General features: G+C 37.4%; 1 protein-coding gene across 3 annotated transcripts in view; it reads left to right on the forward strand.

The window, feature by feature from the left end:
• The window catches only part of LOC134530338 (lysosomal-trafficking regulator), a 114,370-nt gene that overhangs the window by 15,277 nt on the left and 86,603 nt on the right, over positions 1–12,490 (forward strand). For all 3 annotated transcript variants that reach the window (XM_063365078.1, XM_063365081.1, XM_063365079.1), the window contains exons 5-8: positions 686–3,263; positions 4,348–4,449; positions 8,582–8,748; positions 10,425–10,723. In XM_063365078.1, coding sequence (XP_063221148.1) covers positions 686–3,263; positions 4,348–4,449; positions 8,582–8,748; positions 10,425–10,723 — 3,146 coding nt within the window. The remainder of the gene's footprint in view (positions 1–685; positions 3,264–4,347; positions 4,450–8,581; positions 8,749–10,424; positions 10,724–12,490) is intronic.

Here is a 12,490-nt window from a genome sequence, read left to right on the forward strand (position 1 = left end):
CTCTCCCCTGGTGAATGAAATTAGTATCTACCCTTATCTTGATGTCTCTCCCCTGCCTGATGTATTTACCCTGGTCTTCGAAAAAGTAATAAAATATGTATAACTATAAAGTTACTTGCCCTTACGTGAAAAGGTACCTAAACAGGATAAAAATCGTAATCTAAAGGTTATGTGAAAAAACACCAACTTTTCTCCTTGGCCGTATTCTTCTCTATAGGCTTGAAACCTCCTATCGTAGAACTACCCATTTACACCTTGTAGTTCATATTTGGACAAAGAAAGCTGAATATGTTACCTTGTTGATGTGGATTTTAATATGTTTAGGTAAAGGTATTGATGACATGAAACATAATGTTGCTATTTAACTAACGTAATTGATCCATCACTGTAGTTTTGATTATATATTAAGATTGTTGTAGTTGTACTAACATTTTTTTTATAAAAAATATAAAATTAAAGGTTAAATAGTATTATATAATTAAATTAAATAATCTGTAAAACCTTCTATATGTTAGTGTCCATATCCTGCATCGCTTTAGATGAAATAATGGTAACAATCATTTGTGTACCACTTGGCAAGCCATTATTGTCAAAGGTCTTATATTAAGTGAATAGCTATGAAGTGATTGGTTTAGGAGACTTGGTGCATTAGTGTCCTAACTTTTTCCTTTGTTGTTCTCTACAGAATATGTCATGTGCTCGAGAATTGGCGGAGCTTCTCATCTTTATCTACCCTGTTTGTTTCGAGACTGGACAAACGAGACCACCTAATGAAAATCCGTACCTCGGGTATCACCGTATGAGAAACGTAGAAAATGTTTTGAAAACGAGAGTTCCTTTGAGACACAAGTTCCGCGCAAGCGGCCACTCTTCTGCGGCGGCTGTCTGCTCCCCTCGCGCCGAGTTCACGCGCAGCTTCAGCATCTCGTCGACGGGCCGTGCTCGCCGCGTCAGGACACAGAGCAGCAATGACGGAACCAAGAGCAGCTTGGCGGCTGCCACGAGTGATTCAGAACATCAGGGTGAAGACATTGACTTGTCCAGAAACAAATCAAATACCATCAAGATACGTCTGGATCCTTTGGATTTTGATTACTTCACGTCCGTCGTGCGAAGTGAGGATGAGGCTAGGCTGGACAGCATCAACTACACGCCTCATCGTTTGATTCACAAGCACAAAGAGTCTAAAAAGTGCGCAGAAGATTTCATGGATGAAAGAATTGAAGCCGTACTGAAATCTAAAGTAAATGCCTTTGAATTCATGCAACTTGTTATTGAAGTTCTCCAAAATTTATGTAGTACAAGTTTGAGTGTGTCAACAGATAACAGTCATCAGGTGTCTGTCCAGGTTATTAAATTTGCCCAGAAGAACCTTTGCTCTCTCCAGTTTGGTAATTCACCCCCGGAGTTTTTGACATTTGCGGAAAATGCGGAGCTCAAATCGGCGATGACTTGTTTGTTTTTGAGTGCCCTTGAAAAGATTTTGCTCTATTCTGAATTGACAACTACTGTGATTCATAATGGCATCCTACCAGTTATATTGAAGATTCTTGAAGATGCAATTTCAAAAGTAAGTGCATCTATCAAACTAAGTGAAGAGAATTCAGTGATGGATTGTGATGATACCTCATCCTGTGGAAGTTTTTTGAATGGCACAGGTGTGAGGCCAATTTTGGCAGTTGAAGCAGATAAAGTACAGGAATTCATTTTTGGAACCATCTATGGGATAATAACCTTTCAGTACTGCCTCCTTTTGCAGAAGTGCACAATTGATAAATTAAGAGATTTCTTGGAGATATTTCAGCTCTTCATGGAGAGCCATGGCGGGCATCTTGTGGAGAAGACAATAATTGTTATACTATCAATACCTTTTGTAAATCCGCAAGTTTCAGAGTCAAGGGCTAAGAAGGTGATAGACTTGGTAGGCCAGTTAATCGTAGCTTTGAAGAAGGTGCGCAGCGATATCATCCACTCCCACCAGTGCCATAGACCTAAACACAAGCTGTGCAACAACAATTTTTTATTGGAATACCATCACCATCAAGATATATTCGGCAGTGTGTATAGTACCTATGTGATGTCAAATACACAACAGTCTTGCTGCATTGCATTCCTCTTCATGGTGTTAGCGAGACTGCTGCAGAACCAAACTGTGCGCGTGGAACCTCGTATACTGAGAGTCATGTCCATGTGTGGAACCTGCTGTTGTCTGCCAGTTGGTAGCCTTATGCATACCTTGGTAGATTTGTGTAGGACTTCTAGCAGGAAGAATCGTGCGCTCATCTTTACACTGCTCGAGCAGACAGTGTACCCTGAACTGGGAGCGTTCGCAGCACCCAACAGTAAGTCGTCCTGCATCATCTGTAGCAAGAACAGTGACAGTAGCGTGGCCACTATGAAGTACTTGGAGTCGGCAGAGTACACAGTTGGAGAGAGCTTGTATGAGACTTCCCTAAAGAGGAGCATCGATGGCATTGTGATGCCTGGTGTTTCTGGTGGTGATTCATCCAAGGGACCCTGGAAATGTGTTGAGATATTTAAGGACCTCTTGGTGTCCCCCAACTCGAAACTGTGCTATGCCATAACCTTGCACCTTTTGAAAGTGGCTCCCAGATGCACCGTGTCTTTCAAGAGGGAGCTTATCTTTGGAGTGTTCTATCCTGTGTTCCTCTCTGCGAAGAATGATTACCTGGCTACCAAGTCACACATTTCCAAGTTCACAATCCTCTCTTGCCTGTCCATGTTCTCCTCGCTGCTGAGCAGCATATTATTTGCTGAACACTTCATTGGGAAAGGTGGCTTGATTCACATTCTGGAGCTGATCTCCCTGCCTCCGTTCTCAAAGCTCTGTTGTCACGTGCTGGAGATAATGGCGATAGTGGAGATAGCCAGGTTGGAGTGTGACTGGAAGAACCAAGGCAGTGTAGCTGATAGCGGGAAGGCGGATGACTTGAAGATGCTGCCTTCGTTGTCGATGCTGCAGCGAGCGCTCCAGGCGTCATGCAAGAAGGTGTTGGCTATGCTGGAGAAGGATGATCGTGAAACTATTCCTGTGGCCAGGGAAGTGGCTTCCTCCAGCGAAGGAGAAGACTCCTACGTTGATCTCCTTGGAAACGTGTCTGTTTTCTGGCGTTCCTGCGCGAACTTGGCCGTGTACAGCCCACTCTATCGACACCACCTTCTGGACGAAAATCTCTTGGAGGAGAGTTATCACATCTTGTTCCTGATACTGCGCAGAATTGTTTCTGGGAAACTTGTGACTGGTGAGTTATAGCTAACATTTCTTTCAGGGTTTTTGATAGAAGTTTAAAAAAATTAAGTTTAGAAACTTTATGTTCTACTTGAAACTTTTGCAGTGTACTCAGGCTGCTCATTGGAACATTACAGTAATGGAACTTCCTTCCTTTATACTGTAGTTAGCTTACTTGTGAGTCTCACAGTGTTGTTACTTTTTTGTACATTAGTTAACTATAATTACAGTATCATTACAACTATTAGTGTATCAGTTAGAACTATGTTAGTAGTTGAATTTATTGCCTCTCACTTTGGTGACCTGGGTTTTAATTTGGGCATATGTGACTAATATGTTTATGGATATGGGAAATATAGTGAATGTTGCAGTGATACACTAGTTTTTCTCCCCCAAGCACCACCTATTGGAGGGGAAAACTCAGGAAATATTCCTATTCGTAGTAAGTAGCCAGTAGATTAAACTATATAGGTTACACCTTCAGCTAAAACATAGTAACTGTAAAATTTAACATCAGCCATATCTAAAGAGAAAAAAAAATTTGGTTGAAATTTTTTTATAAAATTGGTAATAACTAAAGAAATATCTGTAGAACATAATTTATATCCTGTAGATTTCCATTGAGCTTTTAATACAGTTTCTCTGTGATGGAAATGGAGCTGTCATCACTTTTTTAATTTATTAATGTTTACAGAAATGTTACAAGAAATGTTTTATTTTTCATTTATTTTATTTTTTGTTCTTAGACCATACAAGTGTCTACACACTATGATATTGGGCATGCCACATATCAGTTTGTTACAACGTATAAACATTATATACACAATGTACAAATTATATAAAGTCATAAAACTAAAATAGTAATTCAGATGATACATAGTTACAATGTCCTTTCAGACTTTATAAATTATGCAGGACTAGGGTTTGTAGAAATTGACAAAAAGAAACAAAGTGCAGAAAAATTAGTATACTTTTATCTTATTTTATTAATTTTCCTCTTTGAGAAAAAAGAAATCATCATGTGAGATAGTTGTGCTGTGGTAGGATGTTGGAAGTAGTTAACATGAGGACTTAAGGAGTTTGCTTCTTTCGTACAGATCATTCTGCGCGCAACGTTGAGATTCATTTGCACATGAAGATGGTGGAGGCAACACTAACTGTCCTTATGTGTGGTACGGCTGCTAAGTCTGATGACAAAGGTGAGTGCATATTTTCAGTTTGAGTTGGATTTTACCACGATGGCCTTGCATTATATTTTAAAATGTGCATCAAAACATAGGCAGGAAAAATGTGATCATGTTACAAAGATAATTCTGAACTTGTTTGGTTTTGCCAAGAAAAGTAATTTGTGCAAAACATCAAGCCCAGAAGCCAAGCTACTTCATCAGGAGGGGTTGCCTTGCCTGGAATCTGATTTAGATTGGCTCACATCTTCGGCCAGTATGAGAAGCTAACATTTAATTTTAAATCATTACTTAACCTATTATTGATGAGAATTACAACTCATACTATTTACAATGGTGTGTGCTTGTTGCCACTGTTCGAACTCACTGCATGTGAATATAAATCAGTCTCTTCTTAGGGTTTTTGTATTTACATTAGTGAATTTTAATATGTTGGTAATGTTGAGATCTCTAAAGAATTTGCATTAAATGCTTGCTTTGTATATTATTGTGAATGTTACACTGAAGCAAATTTTTCTCTATGCTGGTAAAATTTGGTAAGATTTTGAATGATTGTATGTTTATGAACAGATGCACATATTTAAATACATCTGTTGTGAAAAAGCAAACTAAAAATACTAAAGTGATTTGTGTATGTGGTTGTGTGTGGTTTTTTTTTGTGTGTGTGGTGTGTACACACACACACACACACGCACGGGGGGGACCCCCATGAAATATAAACTTCAAAATCTACCTAAAAGCTTAACAAATTTGAATATAATATTTAAATTCTTTTGTGTGTTTTATTTTAATTGTATGCATTAAATTTTTTTTATATCTATATCCATCTGTCAATTAGTGAATCCATCTATTACATATAATTTAATTGCTGAATTAATAGATAACCTAATAAATGAACAAATATATCAATTATACACTTACACATATAGTTTCTATTGATTTAATGTATTTTTGTAGTACTTAAGTATTTAAAACACTCATTTAATTATTTTTAATATTTTAATGAACAGAGAATCACAGTTTAGATGTGTACATTTGGATCTTGATACATTTTGTATTGGCATTGTGATATTTCGATCTTTGCATAGCATCAAATTATTCCCTTTGAAGTGTTGAACTTCAGATAAAAATATTATTGATAAATTGATACACATAACATGTGAATATCGTGTCACACAGTCCAAGGTACAGCATGAATTAATGCTGGTCAGCTAGACTTGGGAGTAGAGAAAAATAGAAAAATTATTTGTAATGAGGAGAGCAGTTAAACAGCACAATGTGGTGGCTGCATATACAAATATAATAAAGTGGATTTAAAGTCTTTGTGTACAGTAAATATACTTAAATAATGGTGTGGCAGGTATGAGAACTGTCTCTCTTTTGCCTTCTCTTGCTCTCTCTCTCTTTCTGTCTTACGCACACACTCACTTCTCTCTTATTAATTCTTCATTCAGCTGAACATGTGTCGTGCTGGATTATGGTAATTATTTTAGTGGGAAGTTTGCTGCATCAGATGGCATGTGTTAGTGACGTAGCATCAGTTAAAACCACAAGACTAGTGACGTTCAGGGGCGTGCTATTACCAGTGCTTGAAACGTGCGTTCAGTCAGTACCTTATTATGAGATATCTAGAGTAGTTTCTCCTAGCTGTTGAGTTTATTGCGTTCACAACTTTTTTTATATGCTGCAAACTAGAAGTGATTTGGATAATTCTGTATGTTTTGATGTATTTACACTCAAGAAAGTTTTGTATTTAGTAGGGCTTTGAAGTTTTTTCACAACAATAATTTTTGTTGATGAGTACCTAGAAGGTAAGTATGTAACACTACAATTTAATTTTTTTGATTTGTACATAGCTTATAAATATATTACGCTGATATTCAGTATATATAAATTATTTAATAAACAATCAATGTTTTTTAAATGTAAAAGAAATGGGAATTAATTAAAAACCAAAGTTATTAGAAACCTGAATATAAATTAATAATGTTGATTTCCATACTGAAAATACATAGGTGTTTTACTTGCAGGTAGATCATATATTGCAAGCATCTTTCATTCTGAATATGTTGCAGTAATGGCTTTGCATGTTTTCACTATGCCATCCACAGTATTCTACCTAAATTTTGGCGTAAATACATTCTTTGTTCATCACGTGGAGTTTTCATCTCTGAAATTATGCAAGTTTAGCCTACATTGATAATGAGACTCTGTGACTTGAGCTTTAAAGACAATTTTGTTTCCAAAGTATTTGCCTTCAAATTTTGAATCAATTTAATGCTAAATATTTCAAGTATTTTTTTTATATTTGGGTTAAATTATTGTATGTTTTTAGCTTCAAAATGAGGTATTTCACAGAAGATTTTACAGTGTAGTTTGCAAATTATTGAGTGAATTATTAGGCAGCATGTAATTTTATTTTTATACACAGGTAAGAAAATTTGTCAAATTTACGAAAGATTAGCTAGAACTTTGCCTGTTACATTAAAGACTCCCTTCTGGACTGGGCATCACTGGTTAAAAGTTAATTATTTATTGCTTGATCATGATTGGTATTGAAGGGAAGGGTGGCATATTAGGGCTATTTTAAAGAAAAAAATGATTTGATAAATTATTTCAGTATTTTTATAACAAAGATAACAAAGATTTAAAAAAATTGGTTTTTAGGGTGAAAATGCTTTGTGTTAGGTACAGCTTTGAACTGGGATTAAGCACATAGTTTTTTTTTGTAGGAAGGTTCACTCTAAAGAATTTTTACCGTATTAGGGAACATATTATAATGTACTGTTTCTCCAAAATGTTTTAGAGGAATGCATTGTTTTTAGTTTCTATTTTTTCCCTAGTGTGAATTTAAGATTTTTTTGCAGACAAGATATTAACTATCAAATAAATGGGTAGTAACTTTGTTCACCAAAAATCCTGTATTGTTAGTTATGAATGAATGCTCTTTCATAGCTTTGAGGAAAAGACATATGTGCTTTTGAACTCCACCCCAAGTCAAATTTAATTTCATATTAAATTTTTTTATAGATAGTAAAACTGAGCCAGTTTCTTCATTTAAATGTTTGGACACCTACATGTCAGTGTATATAAAACTTTTAAGTAAATGTCATGTAGTTTTGTGAAATTTAAAGGATCATAAGGGCTGATCATGTGGCAAATATAGTAATGTAGATACCCGATACACTTTCATTAGAGTGTATTGTTTTTTATTATTGTTAGGCTCTAGAAGTGACTTTTTTGACAGCTGGACAATTTATATGTGGAATGTGTTTTTAATTTATTGGTTATTTATATTTTTGGTGAACATGTAATGTAATGTTCTGTAAATCTTAAAAACTACTGTTGCAGCACGACAGTTGGGCACCATGAGGACTGGCTTGGGAGGTGGTTGGATTGGTGGGAGATCGATGGTGGATGGAAGGATTATGTTTGTGCAGGGTGTTGACGAGAATGAGTCGTTTTTACTGGGGATATAACTCAAGGGGTTTCATCTAGGTAATATTGTCTCATACGTGGTTTATGTAAGTTTTCATCATACTTGAGTTGTCATACCGCAACAAGGTAGGTTATTACTGCAAAGCCATCCATGTGGTCTTGCTGCAGTGAGTCACCCGTGAAACAAAGTGGATACATAATATATTATATTTTAAAAATGTCAGTTTCTTCCAACTTTTGGCTTCGTTTAATCCATGGGCACGTAAGTGAAGCATTCAACAGTAAATATATTTGGGTAAATATCTACAAGCAGCCAGGGCACTCTGGTGGCTAAGTCTGCCGCTTTACAGTGAAGGACGTATCCAGGCAGCAGGTTTTGGTTTTGGGAGGTATGGGGGGGGGGGGGGGGAGTGAATCATACGTTGTATGTTTAATCAATTTTGTAAACTAATATCCCTTAATAGCATTCACATAATGGAATTGGTTCTTAAACTTAGTTAAATAGTTGTGGTGCTAGTTTGAATTTTTATTTTTTAAAATTTTCAGTTTTTTATTTATAAAATTTTGTAAATTGAAAAAAAAAGAAGAAAAAAAAAGAGGCCTGACATTTAGATGCAACTTCGATGACAGCAGCCATGAGAGGAAATGAAGTAATAAAGACGTACTGTTTAGTGTTATCAGTGTCGGATGAACGCGTGTGCTGTTGCAGGTGTCGGCATCAGCAGAGAGATGGTGTTGGCCAGCCTGCAGGATGTTCTCCTCGGGGAGGAGCTGGTGGAGCAGGTCCACCTGCGGCACTTGTGCGACGCCCTGCTCCGCTGCTCTGTGGTCGAGTGCAGCAAGGAGCCCGTCCTGCCCCCGTGCCGGAAGCCCAGGGTGAGCCGGCGTCGCTGAAGTGAACATTACGTTCAACTTCATTCAATTATTTTATTGAAAATAAGTTACAGATGCATCAGAAAATAAAATCCTTATTAGAGTGAAAGCACTGTCACGTTTGACTTGTTGTAAGTTTTTGGACATACGCCATTGCTTAGCACATGTATGTCTGTAGAAGAAAACTACAAAAAACACAAACGACAAAAAACACAAATTAAGCAAAAAATTGCTGTTGTCAGGATTTAACGCCACACAATACTCCACAACAGGAATATGGTCAACAAACAAAGAAAAAACAAAGAAAAATGGATTAACAGAACGAAAAAAAACCCACAAATGATGACAGCACAAAAATACAGAACCCAAAAAAATCGGCATTTTTGTGCTGTCATCATTTGTGTTTTTTTTTTCGTTCTGTTTGTCCATTTTTCTTTGTTTTTTCTTTGTTTGTTGACCATATTCCTGTTGTGGAGTATTGTGTGGTGTTAAATCCTAACAACAGCAATTTTTTGCTTAATTTGTGTTTTTTGTCATTTGTTTTTTTGTAGTTTTCTTCTACAGACATACATGTGCTAAGCAATGGTGTATGTCCAAAAACTTACGTCAAGTCATGCACTCCCATTGCACAAATCATTGATAATACTGTCATGTTTGTTTGAAAAGAAAATGTTTTCCTTCAATGCCCTGTTTTTATTTATTGTGCATCATGCTTTTTCGAACATTTGGTTCTTGTTAGATTAAGCGCATAAGATGTACATTGTAGCATTGTAGCATGTAGCATTGTTTTAGTATAAAAATAATGCTAACAAATTTTTTTTTTTTTTTACCCTAATGAACAAACACACATTCTGCACTCAAGTTGTTTGAAAACAAACAAGAATATGAAAGTTCTGTCACTGTAAAACTTTCTGCGTAAAGGTGTGCAACATTTAATGCTAGTTGTAAAAGAATCTGTGGTGAAGGAAGGGGTAGATTTTTGTACTCTGCGTTCCCATCTGTGTATAATTTGTAAGTTGTTCGTAACCCACCTCACTGATTTCTCACTAGTATAAACTTGAAGAGAGAGGAACTTTTGGTAGTCATGTATGTGGTCAAATCACTAGCTTCCTACTGATGTTATCTAGATTCAGTTCCCAGTAGGGTCAGGTCAGAGGGTTTTGATGGTGGGAAATTATGTGGATGTTGCGGTTAGCCAGTGAGTGAGATTCCCTGGAGCATTCCTGCGGACCTCACCCATTGCATTCTATAAATTCTTCATTCTCTTCTGTCAAGGGTGTTTGAAGGTCAAGCAAGTCACAGAAAATGTAAGGAAATCTTAAATAAATAGGAATGGCTGTCAAACAGTTCAGCCGTCCTTTGCATTTATTTTTTTGATGCCCAACTTTATAGTTTATAGTCGCACTTTAAATTTAAATTTTTGGAGACAGTCCTATTTAATCATATGGAAAATCATCCCTGAAAAGGTTTTAGCTTGATAACCTAAAAATAACTACGTTACTGCGTGTAGTATTTCTGTTTATTACTACGTGCATTTGCTCATGTTAAATTACATACCTGGAAAATAACAGTGTTAAAAAACATTAGAAAAAGTCATGGAATTGGTCGACCGGGAGTGAGCGAACATTCCGTTTGACGCCCCTGGAGTGCTGGTTGACTGGTGACGTGGTGCGCGGCAGCTGCCGACCCTGCTGGAGGCGACGGCCTGGGACGAGGGCCTGTCGGACGAGGAGGAGGAGGCGGCCCGGGACGGCGGGGGGCCCGGGGGCAGCGAGTCCAGCTCCTGGGAGGACGCCTACGTGACCGCGGACGAGGGCTACGAGGCGGACGTGGAGCAGCTGGAGGCCCGGGGCCGCCCGGAGGACGACTCCAGCACCGCCAGCCTGGAGGCGGCCCGAGTCCCGGGCTGGGGCAGGCACTGCAGGCAGCCGGACCTCTGCTCCCTCGCCGTCCGACTGCTCGTGCACTACACCGAGAGGTGCGGTACCTCTCCGCAGGGGCGTAGCCAGGGCCCCCCCCCCCGCCTTAGCACCAAATATTTAATTACTTTCTTATTCATCACTCAAACAAATTTCATATTAAAATAGATAAAATTTTTTACCATTACAATATTTAAATTTAAGTACCGAAAACTGCTAAAAAAAAAAGCACCATTTTACACTTTATAAAATCCAATTTTTTTTCCCGGGGAGATGACCCCCCCGGACACCCCCCCCCCCCCCCCCCCCCCGCTTTAATACCCCGGGGGGGGGGGGGGCGGCATACTTCTCAACACACACACCTCATACACAAATCCTGGCTATGCCACTGCGCTCTCCGGCTCGGGTTCTGTGGTCTGCCGCTTTGGTCGAGTTTGTGCATCACTTAATCGTGACGTACATTTCAGGCAATCCACTCACACAGTCTTTCTGACATCCATTTCAGCCCCTCGTGACACGTGAAAGAGAAGTTTGTAAATCGTGGAAAAATTGCAGTAGGCCGACGGGACAGCAGCCCCTCTATTCCTTCACCCCCATTTGGAAAGATACTGCTGCGTTGGCAGGATTTCTCCAGCGTAAACAAAATAATTCTTTGTGCTGAGATCCTGGAATCCGATCCGATCCATTTTTTTAATCCCGCTTTTTACTTGGAGACAGAAATGATCATTTTAACTGAAAGACCCGTGGAAAAATAACACCGGTTCAGTATATGTACTTTTAAAAATTTAAGATTAAAAATAAACTACCATGATTTATCATTGTCTTCTACTCATGAACTGTAGGTGTTTGCTACCACTTCTGCAGCCCTACTTCACTTTTAACTCAATCGACAAATCATGTTATACCCCTTTTTAACAAACCTTTGTTAAATTTAGGGTTAAATCTATTACCCATTATTATACATAACTTGCAAATGTTTTGGTGTGCTGCTACTGCTATAATAGTTTTTATAATTTTTTTTAATAATTTACTTAATCTCTTGTGAAGAGATGTTTACATTTTTTCAAGCAATTTTTTATGAGCCTAAATTAAATATTGACTCAGAAAAAAAAGTTTTTTTTTACATTATCTAATATGTATTACTAGATTTTTCTCCACCACAGGATATAAGTTCTGTGCTACTGTAGCCACCTAATGAACATGAAGCACCTGTGCTACCTAAGTGCTAAGTGACTTCTTTGTGGTAAAATCATGCTTAAGTGGGGCATTTAGAAGTCGTATTGATCTCTTAAACATGCCATCTGTCAGGACATACTGTATCCTGTATCTTCAATGTGATTGGAAATTGTGTGAGAGTTAACTTGGAATCGAGAACTGATTTTAAAGAACCGGAACCGAACAGAGAACTGGGGTAAAGTATAATCGACACATCACTACTACAAAAATTTAATAAACATATTAAGAAGGAAGATTGCTTCCATAAAATTTACAAAAAAACTTAAAACATTGTTATCTTACAAAAATGATTTTCCATACAACTAGTTACGAATAGATTAAAATGTGACAGAATGTGCTGGTTGGTTAATATGAATAAAAATGTGATAAATGGTTGGTTACAAAGAATTTGCATAAAAGTCAATAATAATATCATTACTGATCCTGAAATAATAGCTAATCATTTGGAAATTACTTTTTAAATGTGTTTGTTAAGCCTAAAGTTAAAAGAAAACCTAACAGATGTTGCTTCTAAAACATCTCAGTATTTAACTATTCCCAAAATTACAAGTATTTTGGTTTTCTGGATAATAAAAAGATTGAAATCTAAT

This window comes from Bacillus rossius, chromosome 3 (assembly GCF_032445375.1).
Source record: "Bacillus rossius redtenbacheri isolate Brsri chromosome 3, Brsri_v3, whole genome shotgun sequence".
NCBI classification, from domain to species: Eukaryota; Metazoa; Arthropoda; class Insecta; order Phasmatodea; family Bacillidae; genus Bacillus; species Bacillus rossius.